Below are 22,062 nucleotides of genomic sequence, written 5' to 3'. Positions count from 1 at the left end.
AAAATACCTGGATAAAATATTTCCATATTTTCTATATATACACAAGTATATTCAGGACCATACTATACAGCAAGTAACTGGAGACTTTGGTCCCTTAAATATGACATGCATATTCCATCAACAAAAATCTGAATTTAAATACCAGTGCGATTAAATGCAAGTTTTTTATTTACTTTTATCGTACATTGTTTAATAAACTGACCTCACACACAATATCTCATTAATTTCACAGTGGAATAACTATGCAACTGTTAAGTACCAAAAAAATCATTTTTGTACTTGTTCACATCAGTTGAGCATAGCTGGGAAAAAAAGCTACATTGTGTAAAAAATATATATCCTTGGCAAAAAACAAAAACTATGGCTCTCTATGTAAAGCGATACCTGACTAGAATGACCCTAGATTGGCGATATCATTTTTAAACGCACACTTTTCAAAAAGATGAAAGAAAGAGAGTTGGGAAGCAAAGTTACCAGGATGTAACTCGTTAAAAAATACTTAACAAATCTGCAAAATATTAATTAGTTGGTCATTAACTCTTCCATCTCAGTGGCAGTAATTGCATGTTCTCGCTCAGCCATTTGCTTCCGGGTCAGGGGGAGGTCATCACCAGGGTGACACAGATAAGACCATCTCTGTCAGCAGAAAAATAATAATGGTAGGGATCTTGATGAGCAAGTGTTTTACACAATATAAATATGAAATGTATTTACTATGAACAAAACAATGCCAATGATCTGTAAAATATTTAAAATCAAGTTTCATAATAAAAAACATAATTAAAGAGAGAGAAAAGAGAAACTCCAACTTCCACCCATTGTTGGATCTGCTTCTAGGTCCATTCAGTAACAAACCAAAATAATGACATAGCATACTGATCATATATTTCATATAAAATACATGAGTGAATAGGTTTTACTTTAAAAGATGCTTTTTCTTTTCTAGCATAAGCTGTCAGTAGATAAGACTGATAGTGTGCTGCCTAGGTAGGAGTAAGAATGGAAACAGACTACAGAACGGTAACAGACTACACTATTTTTCACTACATATTGTACAGGACAGACAGCTCTATCCACATCCACCTGCCTTGAATTTGGCTACTGATGTTGTGAGTGTGTGTGTGTGTGTACAATTCGGTAAAAGCTTTCAGCACAGCTGTGGAGACAGGGGATCCAGGCCTCACCTGTCTGAGAGTGCCAGTGCTGATGGAGAGCTTGACCAGACTCCACCCCGGCACCAGTACAACAGAGGAGAGGGTCAGCAGCCAGCCCAGCACGTACGCCCAGTCTGGATACACATACCAGCGGTTAAAGGTCAGGGGCTGGTACTTCACCACAGAGAAGATGAAGGATCCCTACGGGAGAGGAGGAAGAGTGGAAGGTTTTATTAATGTTACACATGCCATGCTGCCATTGTGTCAGAGAAGTACAAATTACATGAAGTTGAGTTCAGTGTATGCAGTTAAAAAGACCAATTTATTCGGTATTTCCTAGATGTATTTTCCATCTGCTGTCGTAGTAGCAGCGGTTCAGCAGTTCTGTTGGTGAAAATGCCTTGTTAATTAGAGAGGTATTAGAGTGGCCAGGCACTGCTGTCAGGAAGGCAAGAACAAGGAGAACAAGGAGTCCTGGAAGTGATGGTATGGCCAACACATAGCCCTGATCTCAACATCATCGAGTCTGTCTGGGATTACATGAAGAGACAGAAGCATTTGAGGCTGCCTAAATCCACAGAAGAACTGTCGCTAGTTCTCCAAGATGTTTGGAACCTACCTGCCGAGTTCCATAGTTGGAAGTATACCAAGAGGAATTGATGCTGTTTTGAAGGCAAAGGGTGGTCACACCAAATATTGATTTGATTTAGATTTTTCTTCTGTTCATTCACTTCTTCTGTTCATGCATTTTGTTCATTGAAAAAAATAAACAATAAACATTTCTATTTTTGAAAGCGTTCTTATTTCACAGCATTTTTTCACACCTGCCTAAAACTTTGCACAGTTCTGTATATCTTTGCAGCCTCTTCTGGCACCTGTGCAATTGTTTTCACTGGTTCATCTGCTGAGGCACACCATTACCCTACATTTGCTCATTGTGCATGTGACAAGGCATGTGACCAAGGACACAACTGAACGTGTGGTGAGTGAATCTATTATACTTCCTGATGCACTTGCTGTCTCTGTATATTACACAGTATACTCTACGGGCTGAACCCAAATCACTGCAGTCTCTGTGTAACGGGTGAGAAATTGGGTGGGATTTGAACCCCGGCCTCTCACTCATCCAAATATTTGTTGAACTCAGCTAAAGACAAACTCGCCTCTAGCCAAGGACAACAACGTTCTTTTAGAATTTGAGGGTTACGTCATCAGGGGCATTGCTACCAACCTTCACTTTCTCTGCACTTCACCACTGAACTAGCTGAGCTAACCACGCTACATCTGCACTCCAGACTTTGGTCTTACATACTGTGACATAGCCTGTAGTGCTCAGTGTCATTATGTGAAGAGCAAAGGGCTGTGAGGGTAAATGCACTTAGACTGGATCACTCATTGCCATGGCTACGACCCTTTTAAAATGTAAAATTACAAGGAAAAATCAGTTTAATTAATTTAATCAAATTAATCAAATGAATTAATTGAATGTATAAAGTGCAGTCCGTAAACATTTGGACGGTGATATAATTTTTGTTCTTTTCACTAATGACAAATCAGAAACAGCTGAGAAGTCAAACTCACCAGGGTCACCAGTGGGGTGAAGTAGAGCCAGCAGAGCTTAAAGATGAGGCTGGGCCGTTCCCCGGTCATGTCCTCGATCACATCCATCATGCGTTCCGCCCCTGCTCCAGGGAAAACAGGAATTATGGTGAGTGTAGTGTTATGTTGTGCATAATGGGAGATTCCACTAAGGGGAAAAGACAGAGAATGGGTTAAAGCCAAAAGGTTTAAGATATCTCAGCTTGTGCGTCCCCCTAGTGGCCAGCTATAACAAATTTTGACTATTGACCCCTGGATGACGGAAGCAGCATTTGCCAATTGAAGACAGGTGCATACCTGAAGGACACTGAGCTGAAATAGTTCTTTTTAACGAGCTTCGCTTTAAAGTTTCTATTGTTTTCATTTGTTTAGGAAAGGAAGCCATAAGCCATTTCTAGAAGTGATTTTTTTTGTTTTGGGTTGTCGCAACGTATCCCTTTTTGTTTGGGCTATTTTCCGTCTGTTATATAGTCTATCCTGCATAGCATATGCCTAGTATTTGAGCTACAAACATAGCCTATACACGCACACTCATTCATTAATCCGTTAAACACTGTCAATCTGGAAGACTGGATACTTTGAACAAATCAAGAAGAAGCAATCATCTACCGTGAGTAACCCAATGCAATGATAAATGAAGTAAAATTGAATTAAAGAGAACTTAGTTATAACTCGTATCGGTGATAGAAAACAGCTTTTAGAAATAGTAGACAAGGCTGTCACAATGGGAAATGAATGATGACAAATTGCAAAATTTTGTTTTGTAAGCACAGTGGAGCAGTGTGTTATGGAACTGCTGTCTCTCTGCCTTAAAGTTTCCCCTTTTGAAGTGGTTTTGACTGTTCTTGGTATCCATGGTGATTAATTTGCATTATTCTGGAGGCACTAGATAGCTTTTTCTTTACTAATCAAATCAGTAATTGTTCTTTTGCATACATGAACCCCCAGCCATTTCTAATATATATGGCAAAAAACGTCAGTAACTTTGAAGCTGGGTTCAATTCAGAGATATTCTACCATTCTCTGTATGTTTATTTTTGCACATTTTGAATTTCATACATTTGATATATTTTTTCGATATTCATTTTATACATAATTCCATTTTCATGGCCTCTTCTGTACATTGACTACTATTGTTTCCATTTTTTTATTTTCTATTTCCAGTGTTGCATTGGAAAGGTATAGTTTGTTGGAAGATACACTGTTTGTGCAGTAATGTGTTAATACAGACAGCGATCTTCCTAAATCCATTCAGCAAAGTCCTGCACTCACCAAACAGCCAGCCCATGGCCAGAACCTTGAACACACACACGAAGAACATACAGGCCCCATTACAGGCATAGTAGTCCAGGAGCTGGAACACATACATCCCCCCCTGGTGGACAGAATGGGAAAGGACAAGAATAGATATAATAGGAAAAAAAGGTCAGGGTGAGACCAGAGATGGTATATGGAGATATGCTGCCGAATATCAGGTTTCACTTTCAAGGGGTGACTATGAGCACTAAAACTGGGTTAAACAGAGCAGAATGAATGGTGGTCAATGGAAGGTTTCCATGAAAACAGCTCAGTCAGAGATCTTTATTTTATTTTGACCGGGAGAAAATTCATAGACGTTGGATAACACTGTCGAATACAGGATGGTCGCATAGCCTCATATCTCTCTCCAGCTGTCTTTTCACCTGTGTGACCGTCACCAGCTCCAAGACGAAGCAGGTGAGGCAGAAGAGCAGGAGGAAGATCTCTCTGCGCCCAGCCCTCCGTAGTACTTTGGGAAACAGGTCCGTCACCGACGTCATCAGCACCTCCATCCCCACAAACTGAACAACAGACAGACAATATAAGGTTCACCAGAGAGAGGCAGGGAAAGGGAGATAGAGGGAAAAGAGGATAAGAAAAGGATGAGCAAGAGAGAAGACACACACTAATGTTTTCCTGCTTGTGATACACTATCAAGAAATACATCTTTATAAGTGTGATTGCGAAGAAACGCACGACTGTTATTCAAAATTCAAGTTTATTAGTGGCCTAGCACTTATGTCATCTCCACTCTTCATTCTCCACAGTTTTTCAGCACTGAACTACTTGGGCACACTTTCCCCGAAAAACTTTAAACTATTCAGCTTGCTGAAGAATGGTGTGCTCTTTCTTTTCATATTGATTCTATATTTTATACTTTTTGAATGATTTTACTTTTAATTCCGATTTTCCAGCTATTGAAATGCATGGTGGTTTAAGGCATTATCACTCAGGGCTGGTCAGCTTGCTGGCTTCCTCTGGTATTGTGGAATATGTGGCTGTAAAGTAATTTAACCCAGGAGCATGCACCATTAACCCCCACTATCTCCGCACCCATACGGGCAGGAGCCTGTGGGGGAAGACTCAGGCCTCCAGCCGTAAAACTCGTTACGACGGGGCAACATCCTTTACGGCACGGGAAGGTTTCAGAGGGCACGGCCTGTTGGGCCCATTATTCCCTTCGAACCCCCCTTTATTGCTCTCTCCCTCTTTACTCAGTCACTAAATGATGTGTACAGCATTGGATGTTTCATGACAAAGTCAGTTTATATAAGTTTATTTAGATAATATTCATGTTTGGTATTATTCTGATTGTTTCAGTGTGACTGGTGCAATGGCCTTTGATGTTAACCCTAAAAATGGGTTACCCATCTGGAATTTGGAGCCACGCCTCCCCAGTGAAAGCCATGTACCTCAACCCCCCTGCGTTTCCTGGGGAGGCGTGGCTCCAAATTCCAGATGGGTAACCCATTTTTAGGGTTAACATCAAAGGCCAGATTTTGGATTTAAGGACAGTAAACTAAGCAATCTGGGAGGATGCAATCAGTCTCTCCCGTGCACACCGTGCACGTAATTTCTACGTACAGGGTGTCTGTAGCCAGACTCCCGTATGTAGCTTTTATTACCAGGTATTTTAAGACTCCGTAATTTGGTTTCCATTGTAATGTTTTTTGATTTGGAACTAGTGTGTAATTACGTATGTAACCTGCCTGGTAAAATAAATTGTTAAAACTTGATCTGTGTGGTTTCGCTTACTGACACTCAAAGTTATACAGGGGATGCTTGGTTTACCCCCTCGAACTGGTCTAGGGAGGATGAATATTTACGCTTAATGTATCACGGCGTATAGCAACCGTAGACCTATGATGGTAAATCCCTCGCCTCCGCATGGTAGTTCATTCATGTCGAGCACAGCCGTAGCTAGTTTGGTCTGCTTGGGTCCCTAAGCTGTAAACAGATATACCCAAGAGTAGCTATTCCTGCGACCTCTGTGATGACTACAGATATCTAGTCAGTTTGTGAGACGTGCACATAACGCGCGATGTGACATGCGGCAGTACCAGCAGAGGACTGTTCGGAGAGTAAATCTCAGTACAGGATTCCTATAGCGATCAAGTCAAAATTATCAATAAGAAATCTACCTAATGTGGATAACTAATCTAAATTATTATTCTAAAATGGAGTCAGATAAACAAAGGTGAATATATTGGCCCTATTGTGGAGATTCTTGGTCAGCTCGGACCAGTAAAGAGCGGAAGGCAGTGATACTCCTGTCTTTGTATCATGGTTTATTTATTGGCTGATCTAGACTCTCCGCATAGGGGCCACTAATTTTTAACCCTACCAGAAGGACGAGCACGTTGATACCTTCAGCCCTCGCTAAATTCCGTCGTTGGGTTAGCGTGGGGTTTTACAGTGGAATGTTAATTTGCCTTATTATTGTGACAGTTGGAATTAGAATTTTTAATGTTTCTTAACTCTCTCACTTTTTATGCTACATGCATACACTCACCGAGGACTTTATTAGGAACATTTTCACTTCATTACACCTAATTACTCATGCAATTATCTAATTAGCCAATTGTGTCGCAGCATTGCAGTGCATACAATCATGTAGATAAGGAGCTTCAGTTAATGTTCACATCAACTATCAGAATGGGGAAAAAATGTGATCTAAGTGACATTGACCATGCAATGATTGTTGGTGGCAGACAGAGTGGTTTAAGTATCTCAGAAACTGCTGATCTCCTGGGATTTTCATGCACGCTAGTCTCTAGAATTTGCAAAGAATGGTACAAAAAAAATATATAAATCCAGTGAGCAGCATTTCTGCAGACAGAAATGCCTTGTTAATGAGAGACATCAGAGAAGAATGGCCAGACTGCTTAAAGCTGACAGAAGGTGACAGTTCTCCTTCCCTGCTGAAAACTGCCTGAGACAAGCCCTGCTTTCCCTTTCTGAGTCATCAGATGGTTTGCCAGAACGTCCTTGAGGCCAACTGAAAGTCCTTCTCCATGCTTCAGCGACTGCCGAAGCCGCAGCCCTTCTGGCCACCCAGTACCTGTCCGCTGCTTCAGGGGACCCCCATGCCAGCCAAACCCGAAAGGCCTCCTTCTTCAGTTTGACAGCCTCCCTCACTGCTGGTGTCCACCAGCGGGTTCTTGGGTTGCCGCCCCGACAGGCACCGATGACTTTCTGGCCACAGCTCCTGCTTGCCGCCCCTGCAATGGAGGCTTTGAACATGGCCCACTCGGACTTCATGTCCCCAGCCTCCCCCGGCATGGGCGAGAAGTTCCTCCGGAGGTGGGAGTTGAAGACCTCATGGATGGGGGCCTCCGCCAGACGTTCCCAGTTCACCCTCACTACATGTTTGGGTTTATCGGGTCTGGCCGGCAGCCTCCCCGGCCACTTGATCCAACTCACCACCAGGTGGTGATCAGTTGTCCAAGACATATGGCCGAAGGTCTGAAGTCGATCATCAATCTTTGGCCTAAGGTGCTCTGGTACCAAGTACACTTATGAGCTACCCTATGCTCGAACATGGTGTTCGTTATGGACAATCCATGACTAGCACAGAAGTCCAATAACAAGACACCGCTCGGGTTAAGATCAGGCAGGCCATTCCTCCCAATCACCCCCTTCCAGATTTCTCCATCGTTGCCCACGTTGAGTGTTGAAGTCGCCCAGCAGAACTATGGAGTGTCCGGGCGGCACCCTTTCCAGGATGCTGCCCAGTGACTCCAAGAAGGCCGGATACTCCGAACTGCCGTTTGGTGCATAAGCACAAGTGAAAGTCAGAGCTTTCCCCCCACCGACATGTTGTCGCAGAGAGGTGACCCTCTCATTCCCCGGGAGGAACTCCAACACAGTGGCACTTAGCTGCTGGCTTGTGAGTATCCCCACACCCGCCCAGCCCCTCTCACTCTCGCCAGAGTCCAGCCCCTCTCCAGGAGTTTGGTTCCGGAACCCGTGCTGTGCGTGGAGGTGAGCCCAACTATATCTAGTTGGTACCGGTCCACCTCCCGCACTACCTCTGGTTCCTTCCCCACCAGAGAGGTGACGTTCCACGTCCCCAGAACCAGTCTGCGACGCCGAGGATCAGCGCACCCGGATCCCCGCCTTTGCCCACTGCCCATTGGGCAAAGCACCCGACTCCGATGGCAACCCCTGCAGGAAGTGAGTGGCGACCCCACGCTACCAATTCGGACTGTGCCTGGCCGGGCCCCATGGAATAAGGCCCGGCCACCAGACGCTCGCTGACAAGCTCCCCTCCCGGGTCTGGCTCCAGAAGGGGGCCCCGGTTTCCCTTTTCCGGGCGAGGTAGCTTGGTACTTGTGAGGCCGTGTCATGGAGTCTTTGAATCACATTAGTCTGGCCCCTCCCCCGGAACCAATTTGCCTAGGGAGACCCTACTGGGGGCTAATGCTCATGCCCCCGACAACATAGCTCCCAGGATCACCAGGACACACAAACCCCTCCACCAGGTTAAGGTGGCGATTCCTTGGAGAGGTATTTCTAAATGTTAAACTGTTGAATTTAATCTAGTCTTGAATAAGACATATGTAGGTTTTATTGATTAATTGAAGTTGTTTCTCTGTCAGTAAATAAAGTTAATTCATATTTCACCCAAAAATGATAATGTCTTAGTTGTTCTCTTTGTTTCAATAAGTAAATTAATCTATATTGCAGAATTGAGTAGATATTGTAGTGGTCTTAATATCAAAACCAATATGAACCAAATATGAACCAGCTAAATTCAGCCAAAACGCTTTCCTATCTTTACCATTCATTTGTGATTGAGCAAGGTTATGTATGTATGATATGAATGTGAATTAATTTTGCCATTCGTCTATTTTCGAGATAAGAAATCAGCTGATAATTGTTTGGTGGACTAAGGCTCCATCTTCAAAATATAAATGCTAATGCAGTTCTAGGTACATTTATTTCATAACTGATTTTGAATATATGTGTAATGTCTATGTGAGCCCACACAAAATACTAATGTTGCACTGCTAAATCATACCATCCTCGAATACTAATGTAATAATGATGATAGACATAATAACAACAACAACAACAACAACAATAATAATAATAATAATAATAATAATAAAAATCAAGAAAATGTTATTTACAATTGTATATAGCACTTTTCAAGAACCCAAATACTTCACAAAATCTGGGGGGGAGAGGACAATTACTATGGTGACTAACAATAGAATTCTGATTATTATTTATTTATTCTTTATTTACACACGGAGGACTCATTGAGACATGTTTCCCATTTTCCCTGTTAACACAAAACAGTAGAAGCACTACAATATGACATTTAAAATAGAACTATACATTTTACAATAGAAACTAGTAGAATTTAAAAGTAAAATCAATCCAATTTCTACAAAACATGTACAAATCTTCTCTGCTGTGATTTTGTTTCTTTTTCTACAATTGTCTGAACATTTTCATGGTTCCTACCATTAGTTCAGATAAACACTATGTACTTATGTCATTTTGCTGTGATGACCTCTAATAGTTTCTTTTACAGAGCATTCATTACTAGGAAGTAACAAGACACAATTGGTGCAATTGTAACTGTTTCTACAAAGCTCTGGTTCAGTCGTTTTTGAACGTTACTTCATTCTGCGGCTCAGTGGTCACGCAGAAGTATCATAACGACCTCTTTGTACAAACATTCTGATTTGTCCGATATTGCCATGAAACCAATAGCCTTGCATTACGCATGAACTCTTCATCTCATGCCACTAATTGATTGTTATGCATACTTAGCAACCACCTAGCAACACCATAGCAAAGACCTCGTAACACACTTGCAACCTCCAAGCAACACACTAGCAACTGCCTAGCAACACCCTAGCAACCACCTACCAACACCCTAGCAACCACCGAGGAACACATTTGCAACCACCTAGCAACACCCTACCAACCACCTAGGAATATCTTAGCAACCATAGCAACCACCAAGTAACACCTTAGCAGCATCCTAGCAACAAGTAACCACTGACCAAAGACCAGGCACACTGCCAATTTGCTACAATCACACTTTCTTCAGGAAATGCACATCTCTAGTTAAAATGAAATATTGTCCAGTTCGCTTGGCTGTGATCTCTGGTAACCCAGCATTATGCTTTTCTAGCTCAGCACAGCTTTATTTAATGTTAAGCAAGAACCAAACTGGGAGCATCGAGAAGTAAACAAGGGCCACAGATATTAGTAGTGGCAGCAGTATCACAGACTCAGCAGCCAGGAATGGTGACCTGCAGCCAGGAAACTGATTACCTGAGTGTCCAGGCCCAACAAGATGATCATGATGAAGAAGCAGGCGGCCCACAGCTGAGGTAGGGGCATCATTGCTACTGCTTGGGGGTACGCAATGAATGCCAGACCAGGTCCTGGAAGCAGGGGAGAACATGGGAACGAAAGACAGGAGGAGAGTGAAGGACTAAACAAACCTACCATTCTTAGCCAGGTCATATTCCCCCACATTACATTCACACAGTTCTGCATTAAGCAGATGCTGTTATGCAGAGCACCTTCCACAGATGACCTTTTTACATACTGTCTGTTAATACAGCAGTAGATTATGAAGAGTTAATCAGAATACGCAATAAAAGCAAAATCCGAAAATATTGCTTTTGTCAGAACATATGGATCAATGACGTGACTTGCTATTGTGATGTCTGAAACCCATTTATGATATTAAAATCAGTGAAAAGACAATATTGTCACAAGTTAAGTTATATGAAAAAAAACAAATGCGAGAATTAGAAATTTAAAGAACTACTTCAAATTGGCTCATGTCATATAGGATAACAGTCTGCACCAACATGCTGAATGCAAAAATCCTACAAAAATAGCTACAAATAAAATGAAAAAACTCTTTCTTGGGCATCATTTTATAGGTCTTTCTATCAACATATGAAGACTTCAGACCAGGCAGGGTGAGAAAGTTGGGTGACAGCAGGTCGAAAGCAAAGAAAAAGGCAGGCACATGATGTAGGGGTGGCATCTTCAGAGGCGGTGGTGTCCAAGCAATTCCAGCCCTTGCAGGAATTGGGCCTGCCTGGTAGGTGATATCCTGTGTATGGTGGACTGGCTGGAATACCCTTTAATAGTTACACTGTTACACACTGTCAGTGAGCAGGTGAAGTGGCATTCCATAGAAGTTTACAACCTGCCACCCCAACACATATTGCGCATTTCAGTGGGCCATAGTCCCTTTTCTGCACCTTTTGAGGTTGCAGGAAGGGTTAACAAGGGAAGACCATCTGTTCTCTTGTCAGTCACCCTGTCTCAGTATTTACAGGGTTCAGTAACTGAAATGAATTAAGCGTGGGATGTTTCATGACAAAGCAGGTTTAGGGTATATTCATGTTTAGTATTATTTTGCTTGTTTCAGTGCAAATTGTGCAATGGTGTAATTTCCACAGCAGTATACCTAGGACTTGGTACCCATCCAGGAACCTAGGAAAACTGTGGAAACCTGCCCCCGTGAAGCCACCTGTCTCAATCTCTTGACCAGCACCCACCACCTAGAGAGCAATGTTTCTAAATCCGAATTGACTAAATTTGGATTTGGACCATTTTTAGATGGAGATCAAAGGCCTTGTTTCGGCTTATAAGCACAGCAAACCAAGCTATCTGAGGGTGTCTGTAGCCAGACCCCCATGCACCCAGTGCATGTAGTTTTCATTGCCAGGTATGACTTTTAAGACTGTTTAAGATTGTTTTCTGAATCATTGCCTGGACTTTGGTTTTTGAACGGTTTATCTCTGATACATCTACTTGCTGGAAATTGACCCTTGGCTGTTTGCTCTGCCACAAAGTAAAAAAAGACTCTGTTCTCTTCTTTGGTCTCGCTTTTGGGTTCAGTGTTCTGGTGCCTTTTTTAACCTATTTTAATTTTTTCAACACTGGATTCCCTTATTCCTCATTGACCCCAATATGATTGATGGAGCTATCAGTCTCCAAAAACATCTACATGTATATACATTCAGTGAGCACTTTATTAGGTATCTACTAGAGATGTTCCGATTGCATTTTTTCCTTCTTGATACCAATTTTGATACCTGTGCATTAAAAAAATATTTTAATCAAAAAAAAAAGTTTTTTTAAAAAGTACATTTTTATATATTTGTCACATCTTCATAATTGATCTTCACATACTGTGCAAGTACCTGATTCTGCCACTTCTGCGATGGGGACACCCTGCTCATGTGCCATGAACCCCAGCACAGAAAAGACCGCAAATCCTGCCACCAGGCTGGTCCCGCTGTTCAGCAGACACAGCCATAAACTGTCCCTGTAGAAACACCACCAGGAGGCTAAACATTCTCTGACCAACCCTCATTTTTGCATTTAGTTCCTTCCAAGGTGAAGGAAATTAAGTATTCGCTGCTAAGTGGCTTGCAGGATGTGTGTTGGTATCTGAGTATTGCACTGGAAAGAGCTGCATATTTATGGTTAAGAACCCGACCGCTTTCCTCTGTGTTTCTGCCCGAGTGTACTGTGGGTAAGCTTGGGCCTTACTTGTAGCAGTTGTTGTTATAGGTGTTGTAGCTACCCAGGGCAGTCAGAGTACCCGCTCCAAGACTGTTGGAGAAGAAAATCTGAGCTCCTGCCTCCATCCACACCTGCAGTGACATCACAAACGTTTAACATATTGGATGTTGCTTAACAAATTAATTTGTTCCCTGGCTGGGTGAAATTAGGAAAGAGACACCTTACTGTGACAAGGTGATGGGGTGCAGCTAGTGTTATGGAGTACTTACCTGTGGGTCTGCCAGGCGGGAGGGGTCAGGGTACAGGTAGAACTCCACCCCCTGCAGAGCTCCAGGTAGAGTTAGCCCTCGTATCAACAACACCAAAAGCATCAGGTATGGGAATGTAGCTGTGAAATAAACAACCTGGCAAGAGAGGGAAAGAAAGAGTGAGAGGGAGAGAGAAAAATGATGGTTCATTTCTATGGAGAAATGTTATAAATAAATAAAAAGTATGAAACATGAATATTATATCTCAGCCTGGTTGATACTGTATGTCCCTGTTTGAGTCTGTTAAATTCAAGTTCCACACCCGTCACTATGTATTGAGTCTCTTACTTTGTGGATCTCAATCTACTGATTGGTTGCCTGGGTAAGGAGATTCTTTACTTATCTCTGTCAGTAAATCAGGGACAGACCTTGCCTGTAGACTTCACCCCCTTCCAGATGCAGAAGTAGCAGATGACCCATATAGTGATGAGGCACAGGAGCAGCTCCCACCTCACACTGCCCACCTCCTCAATGCCCCCTGAGATCAGCAGCACACGTCTCCTGGGCCAGGGGGAAGAGAGAAAGAGAGGGAGAGGGAAAGGTAATGAGGGAAAAAAATGGAAAAAGCAGAGAAAAAATTATAACAGATTTATTTACATAAAAAATATTTACTTACATTTATTCCAGTGTAGGAACCATGATTCTCTGCACACCCCTTGCACATTGGCCCAACCATGTACACAAATAATGAACATCTTCTCTTCACTTATGGATTAATTTATGGCTCAGAAAGAATTCTTGTGCAAACATAAATGCAGGTGAAACTAGGCCAATGTGCTCCATCTCCACATACACTTGCAAACTATACCCTTACACATCACCTGATTTATTTATCTTAGCAGACACTAGAGTAACCAGAGTAATTGACATGCATTTATACAACTGGATATTTACAGAAGCAATTCAGGCTAAGTACCTTAGTCTCTTTGAACCCACAATCTCTGGTTTCCCAGTTCTATAACCCTGAATACTGTACTTGAGGTACAGCCTGCAGACTTACTCCCAAAACTCGGTGGCTGCAGAAGATGAGCTGTTGGGCTGTTGGGTCCAGTTTGCGGTGAGGTTTTGATTGGAGAAATCCACACAGTGATCTGAAGCACAGAGAGTTGCCTAAAGAAGACGGCTCTAAAATGAGATGTTTTTTCATGTATTTTTATAAAAAGCTAGTCATTTGGGAGACAATAAGAAGGTGACACACAATGTGTCAACATTTTTATTACAATATATTTGTGTGAATGTCAACTGTTGGGCTCAATTTGACCCAAAACGTAAAACCAGTCATAAAATCAAAAAATAATAGGAGGATTAAACTATGCATGACCATAGGAGGGTTAAACTATGCATGACCAGCAAATAATGAAAATGCCATTTTCACAATTAGTATAAATAGTATCTTACTTGTCCAAAATATTTATCTTGGTTATTGAGTGTCAAAATCAGTTTTACAGTCAGATCAGTCAGATCAAAAGCAATACATATACATCCAAAACTTTACAGATTTTTTAATTCAGTATTTTGTAAGAAAAGTAGCTAGTGACTTAATAGTCAATCGTGGGTGCCATGGGGCATTGTTGGATTTTGATTCTGATTCAAACACGAATAGTTGATTAACATACTATGATGTTACGTACAACTCAAAGTGCCAACAGTAATGTTAGATCTCAAATAATCCTAGTGTGTAGTCACATTGAATACATACAAACACAAAAGGGAAAACCAGGCAAGAACTAGCAAATCACAAGAAATAGCAAATCTACATCCCAAAATATACTTTCTTGGGACTGGATTTAAACTTGATGCAATCTTGCCTATCAGCGCAAGGTTGATGGCATCAACCTTTGCCACTAGGCCTGCTGAGAATGAGGGTATTTATGAGGTTGATTTCATCCGATCAGCTCAGAACACACCTCTAAGTGCAGAAGGGTTTGTTCCATAACTCAGATTTTCTTTTAATGTACATTTCAACTTACTGCTTTAGAAAAACTAAAATCCATCTGATTCTTGTGAACCTTGGTCATCTTTGGGATCTTCTGAAGTATCATCTGTCACAAGAATCACTTTTGTTAAGGGAAACCCATCAACACTCATGATGCACAAATCTAATTTTGCTTTTGTTGTAGCAGCCCACAGTCGTCAAATGACGCCATTTTTCCACATCATCAGGGAGGGGTCCTGAGTCCATATACCAAGTTTGGTATTGTGGCACCCCTGCTCCTGCATGTTGTGCCACGTGGGTGGAGAACCCTGGAGGGACCTGCGCAGCGCAACCGCGCAGACGTCGCGCATTGGGAGAGGTATGGGAAGGAGTGTATCTTCCTAGAGAGGTGATGGGGAGATCAGCACCTTGGAGAGAGAGCCCTCTACCTGCAGTCCAGCACCCCGGACAGTGCACGTGAGTGAGCAGAGTGTAAAAGCACTGACTCAGCTGCAGCCTGTTTCCTAATGAGCAGGGAATGGTATTTAAGGCGCGGTCAAGGCTGCAAACAGGGTCAGTGGGTGCCATTCCTGAGCGTGTGAGAGTGTGAAAGGCAGAGAGAGGAAGGACCTTCTACGCCCTGCCATACTGACCCTGAAGGAGACCCCACCTTTACGAACGGCAACCCCAAAGACCCGGAAACAGGCGCCGGACATGTGAGCCAAATAAAATCCCATCCTACTTACCCTATATCTTTGTGTTTCCTCCACCCAGCCCTGACGTGGCTGAAGAGGAAAGGAGGGAGGAGGCCCTGGAGCTTACCCTGGTCTGGGAAGAACCTTTTTTTTTTTGCCTGAACGGCCCCTTTTATTTCTCCAGTTTTCCCCTATCCTTGCCCTGAGGGGGGGGCGCTATCACCAATACCCCGGAAAAAAATCCCCAGAAAAGAAAATTATTCTTTTTATTTTTATCTGCTATCTCCTGTGTCTGGTTTCCAGCTGCGCCCACCCACTGCACCTCAGGATCCACCCCGAGGCACCACAGTATCAATACATCACAATGTTGCTGAGATATGCCCTCACTTCCACTTTGCCACCGATTTAGATTGGCTGTACTATACAAATGATTTTGAATGGTTTTGAGAGGCTCGATCGGAACATCATCTGTGCCAAATTTGGTGAAGATTGGGCAAACTTTGTGTCCTGTGAAAAATGAAAACCCTTTGTTAAAATCCAATATGGCGGCCACATCGATTAGGTTGACATGAAAAGTTGCCATTTCTCTGCCTTGGGACCTGTCACGGTATCAACAATTTATTTTTTAAAGCAAACAGATCATCAGATATTAGCAAAAACACATTTTTGCTTAATGCAGCACCCCCCAATGGTCAAATGACTCTTTTGCACATCCACAGGAAGGGTTACTGAGTCTATTTTTAAGTTTGGTATTGATACATCAAAGCGTTGCTGAAATATGGGCTCACTTCCTGTTTCCTGGTGGTGAAGACATGAATCTTGGTGAAAAGAATCATGGGACTGTCCCTGATCAGTGTGACACATTTAAAAACATTTTACCATATGGTTCTAGGGGCTGCCATAGACACCCTAGCCAGAAAAAAAAGATGATGATGATGACCTTCTCAACTTTGTGTCGCTGCAGCCAGTTCCTGCACTATAATGATCTTGTGCACTGGCACAACTAATTCTATGGGATGAAGAATGCCTTTATTTAGCTTAATTGCATACTATGCAGGCTAGCTACTAACTATTGCTCAATACAAGCATGAGTAATGTCAGTTAAATACCAAGCTAAATGGCTTGTATGGAATGCAACAACTAAAGCAAATGTTTTACAAATCATTAGACCCTGTAAGGGGAGCGGGGACAGAGGACGAGATGTGACCGAGAAGGGAATCTTGAAGTTGTGATAACCACTAATATGATCTAGGGGTCTCCCACGGAATGTGGGGAACCACTAGAGGAGAAAGGTAAAACAGACAACGGGAAGAAACTCCCTGCCGAAACGCCAACCGAAACTGAACCGTAAAAGCAGTCGAAGAGAGTCTGTAAAGACTAAACCGGGTACTCCCAAAGATGAAAGGGGGTTCTTCCAATCAGATGGAAGATAACCTTGAAATTCTCTACCTCTAGCTCCTCACAAACCAGAGGGCGTCATGAAGAGAAATAGAGTGGAGCTCGCCTATCGATAATAGGTCATTCATCTAGTAATTAGTCTGCAGGAGGATGTCTATTGACATAGGTAGTAATCTGCACACGTGACACAATAATAAGATTCTCTAGTGTCTCAAAAAAGGTACTGCCTGCAAAATAAGATGAAGAACCCTGACAGATTGTGGTTTTCTTATCTGATCACAGAACATGGTAACATGAACACAGAACATTTCCCTCTTGGCTGGCCTCCCAGCATTCGCCATCAGACCCCTCCAACTTATCCAGAATGCAGCAGCTCATCTGGTCTTCAATCTTCCCAAATACTCACACGTCACCCCCCTGCTTACTTCCCTCCACTGGCTGCCTGTCATGGCTCGCATCAAATTCAAAACATTGGTGCTACCCATCCAAGCAGTTAAGGGGTCTTCCCCAGCTTACCTACAAAAAATCATCAGACCCTACACCCCTGCCAGACTCCCCCTCTCCGAACCTCCACCTCACGGTCACGACTACTGTCTGGTCTGGCTCCATGGTGGTGGAACGAACTCCCCGTTGAGGTCAGAACTATAGAATCTCTCCCCACCTTCAAGTGCAAACTGAAGACGCACTTCTTCAAGCAGCACCTCTCCCCGACTTAATTGTTGTCTTTGTGATTTACTTTGTGTATCGGTATTTTTAGTTGGCTAGGTAAGCAGTGTTTGGATATTTAAGTTTGGTCACTTTTGCTTTGTTGTTTGTTTGTTGATTTGTTTGTTTTAAAAATAATTTTAAAAAATTTAAATAGGCCCTGGTCCTTATCTTTGTTGTACAGCGAGCAGTTGTAATTGTACTTCCCTCTAGGGTCTTTCAGCACACTTATCCCTGGTTATGGGTATGCACTTTGTTGTACGTCACTCTGGATAAGAGCGTCTGCCAAATGCCATTAATGTAATGCAATGTAATCTGCAACAAAGCTACAAAGCTACCAAGAGCTAGTCAGAACATGAGCCAGAATGGTCTTGAGGGTGTGTAGACAAGGTTGAGAATGGGGCGTAGAAATTTCTTGTGAAGCAAGATAAGAATGTCTGTGTTCCATTTCATGTTTTGAGATGGCCCCGTTCTGTTCCACACTCCCGCACCTGATCTGTGTTTCCTCCCGTTTCACTCACCTGATCCTCATTATATCCTCTTTAGTCTTGTATTGAAGCTTGTCTGTTTCTTTGTCCTGTGCCAGATTGTCTTGCTCCTTGCCTTCGTGCTCGTGTCTTGTTTTCTCGCGTTTGATTTCCCAGTGCGTGTTTCCATAGTTTCCTGTCCCACTTCCAAGGCTGCTCCTAGTCCTGTTCCGGTCCCTTTGCCCAGCCCGTGGTCCTCCGCTCTTCTCCTCCTCCAAGCCCCATCTCAATTCCTGCCTTTCCTCTCAGACTGATCTCCTGGTTTAGACCCTCACCTCTATTTGACTTTGTCTCGCCTGCCCTTCATCACCCTGTCTGCCCGGACCCTCGCCTGTCCCTTCACTGTTTCTTGTGTGTTGTTTCTGTTTGCTGGCTGAATCTGCAGTCTGACCTTGTTAATAAAGATCCCTTACTATCAATTCCGAGTCTGCGTATGGTTCCCGATTCTGTTCGTGACAGCCTGCTTCCGCTGTGTTTTTGAGTCATTCCAGCAATCATGTTAATTCCGCTACTCTCAAATTCTATGACCCCACTGCTGTAGGCTACCGACATAGATAATATTCTTATTCTTTTTTTTTTTTTTTAGTTTTAATGTTAACTTAATTATAAGGCTAATATCCAGAAAATAATGAAAAAAAACTTTATCTGATTAAGACATTGGCTGTTTCGGTTAAGTGTGTTTTGGTTATCTGGTTAATCGATTAACCATGTCCATCCCTACGAGTGTTCTTGATCTGTTGACAGTGGGTCAACAAGAATTTTAAAAAATCTGAGATTTTATTTTAAAGCAATCAACAAAATATTTTAAGCCTTAAAATACGAAATACAGGATTTAACTCCATGGATGTAAATCTACAAAAAATGAAAAAGACTGAGAGAAGCACAGGCTGCAAACTGTTTTAAAGACTGTAGGCACCAAGTAGCCTCCTCTAAACTGTAGCTAAGGTCATGAACATACTGCATTTAGTCCTGTGGTTAGAGACTGTAGTTAGCAAATTACACTGTTGACAAGACGCACACATACTCAACATACTTTATACACAAGCTTGCTTTTTCCATTAGCTACCGTATTTTCACTTGAGAAATTACATTTGGGGAATTTGCCAATGCTACCTTGTCTCCTTGATTCTGTGAACAGGTGTTGAACAGGTGAATTTCTGGACAGGTGGTATGATATTTTGGGACAGGTATTAGCAGACTGTTCCTTTCACCCCATTAGGAGGTGGATGAGAGGTGATCCGCTTCCAGTGTATAGTTTTCATAGAAACAGGATGAACTGTAACTGCTGTGGCTGCGCTTCTTGTTCCAGTGGATGTTCTTCATTTATTAATGTATTTTTAAGTGTAATGAGCATCAGGGTGCAGCCTCTAGCCTAGTGGCTAAGGTACAGTAATGGTTCAAGCCCTGGTGTAGCCATAATAAGATCCACACAGCTGTTGGGCCCTTGAGCAAGACCGTTAACTTAGGACATAAAAGACTATGCGCTTGCAGAGTATTCTGCAGGTGGAGTTATAGCATGTACACAACATTTCATACTTTACCTGAGTTCCAGGTGTTGGAGCAGCTGGCCCAGGGCAGCTCATAGCTGAAGGAGAAGTACAGGTAGAAGAGGGCCCAGGCCAGGATGATCATATAACAGATGACATTGTAAATCATGATCAGCTGACCAGCATAGCCAACCCCTGAGACAAATACACGTACACACACATGCACAAACACTCAATTAACACCTGGTTATGCAATCATCGGTTTGAACATCAACTTGTACAATGAATGGTTATGCACATGCCAGCTGTGGTTCCTCTTCACATTAGCACTCATGATAATAACATTGATGTCTTCTGACATGTATGGCAACCAAGCGCTGTAACCCTACTGCTGATTATCCATTTGCTCCCAGTGTATTTACTGACCTCACTCCACCTCTCCATACTTGGATGCAAGACAGCGGAAATTGGCCTGACAGGGCAGTCAACACAAAAGAAGAGTGCGACAGCCTAGAGCAACAATTAATAACCACTTTTCCAGTTTGCATTTTATATGAGCATATTGAGTTTGGAGATTTGCATGCGGGAATAACTGAACTCAACCACACAGGGGGATTTGTTTCTTCTCTCCATTGCTCCCTGTTGGTAAAGCCAAAGTGATCTCAGTTTTATTAATTTGCCCACAGAGGTTTCTGGCCTCTCACCCTCAGCCAATGGGCACAGCTTCCTCCAGCAGGTGATGGCCCCCTCCTGGGTGTACTGCCCCATGGCAGTCTCCAGCAGGAACAGGGGGATCCCACAGGTCACCACAAAGACCAAATACGGCACAAGGAACGCTCCTGCAGATACACCCACAATCAAAGGTAACGTATGAGATAAATATTCAGTCAGCAGTCCCATGACTGGTAAAACCAGAGATGTTTACTTTCAGGTTGTCAGTAATGTGTGACTGTGTAAGCGACTGAGCACTAAACACACCATTGAGAATAAATCAATACATTACATTACATTATTGGCATTTTGGCAGACGCTCTTATCCAGAGCGACGTACAGTTGATTAGACCAAGCAGGAGACAATCCTCCTGGAGCAATGCAGGGTTAAGGACCTTGCTCAAGGGCCCAACAGCTGTGCGGATCATATTGTGGCTACTCCGGGATTAGAACCACCAACCTTGTGTGTCCCAGTCCTTTACCTTAACCACTATGCTACAGGCCGCCCTCATTCAAAACATAATACGTACATAATACGTACTTTTAATATGTACCTTTTAATCAAATTAAAAGTTCATACCAGCTCATAAACAGCCTTCATTCAAATTCAGTCTCAAAATCAGTCTTTCTTCTGATCACTTACTCACACTCTTACTCATACTCTCACTCACACTCACATTCACACTCACACTCACACTCACACTCACACTCACACTCACACTCACACTCACACTTACACTCACACTCACACTCACACTCTCACTCTCACTCATGCAGTCATACTCACATTCATACACTCATCCCACTCACCGCCGCCGTTCTTGTAGCAGAGGTATGGGAACCTCCACACGTTTCCCAGCCCCACCATGCTCCCTGCCACTGCCAGGAGGAACTCCACCTTACTCCCCCACTGACCCCTCTCCTCCAATGGCCTTTCTGCGGTCTCCCTCTCCTTCTTCATCCCTCCTGCTGTCCGTTCCATACTCTCTGATTATGTTCTCTGTCTAGACACAGTGAGCTGAGATCAAACAGAGGCTGATGTTTACCTGCTGACTGGCAGACACCTCCTACATGTGCACAGTGTACCTGAGATACTGAGCCAAGTTACGAATGAGTGACAGGGCCTTAAAGAATCGTAATTTTGTAAATCACAAGCTGTTCTGAAAATAATATGTATAAAACATTATGTATAAAAGTGAGCCTTTATTTTCTGATTTTATTTTGACTGTATAAAGGCTAGATACTGAAATTTTCATGTTCTACCATGCAAATGAAAAACTGACTGACTTTTCATCTTTATTCACTAGGGTCCTATTACAAGGGAAATCTGATAGGGGGTTTTAGATATTTTTAAATCTCTGGATAAAAAATCCATCTCAGCAAGAGCATTGATGAAGGTGGCTTTGCAATCTTTCACCTTGTTAATACTGAATGCTTCCCATGGAAGTTTATGTGCTTCCTAGTGTAGGGAAGAATACATTTCCTGCTTCATTGTTCTTGGATAGTCACCTAACAATTAAATCATACTGAATGATCAAGGGGGGTTAGGAAACCCATACTGAATGATCAAGGGGGTTTCACTGTCTGCTTTGCTGACAATGACCATTTGGTTTCCTTGATCACATCATATGCATACAAAATAATGTGTTTTCGTCTACCTGTCACCCAATCAGGGACAACTACCTGTATTTTACATCAGGAGGTTTGGGGCATAAAAGCTCATTCCCTTCTAACATGATTTTGT

General features: G+C 42.7%; 1 protein-coding gene across 1 annotated transcript; it reads right to left on the bottom strand.

Annotated features, from left to right (window-relative positions):
* Positions 1-522: 522 nt before the first annotated feature.
* LOC133108261 (sodium- and chloride-dependent GABA transporter 2-like) lies at positions 523-21,300 on the bottom strand. Its single transcript, XM_061217729.1, has 14 exons — positions 21,129-21,300; positions 20,312-20,446; positions 19,662-19,802; positions 13,881-13,971; positions 13,249-13,381; positions 12,842-12,976; positions 12,600-12,703; positions 12,248-12,372; positions 10,350-10,462; positions 4,436-4,573; positions 4,026-4,128; positions 2,736-2,836; positions 1,185-1,355; positions 523-636 (listed from the first exon to the last, which is right to left on the bottom strand). The coding sequence occupies exons 1-14, from the start codon at positions 21,298-21,300 to the stop codon at positions 523-525; spliced, it is 1,776 nt and encodes a 591-aa protein (XP_061073713.1).
* Positions 21,301-22,062: the final 762 nt, after the last annotated feature.

This window comes from Conger conger, chromosome 13, assembly GCF_963514075.1.
Source record: "Conger conger chromosome 13, fConCon1.1, whole genome shotgun sequence".
Taxonomy (NCBI): Eukaryota; Metazoa; Chordata; class Actinopteri; order Anguilliformes; family Congridae; genus Conger; species Conger conger.
This window is presented reverse-complemented; position numbering and strand designations above follow the sequence as displayed.

What these genes read in the sequence shown, in the direction of transcription:
- LOC133108261 (XM_061217729.1), bottom strand. Translation starts at nt 21,300, where the DNA reads ATGGAACGGACAGCAGGAGGGATGAAGAAGGAGAGGGAGACCGCAGAA. An exon ending in CTCCAACACCTGGAACTCAG is followed by an intron (nt 13,972 to 19,661) that starts GTAAAGTATGAA and finishes TCTGTGCTTCAG; the next exon opens with ATCACTGTGTGGATTTCTCC. An exon ending in GCACTGGCACTCTCAGACAG is followed by an intron (nt 637 to 1,184) that starts GTGAGGCCTGGA and finishes TTCTGCTGACAG; the next exon opens with AGATGGTCTTATCTGTGTCA.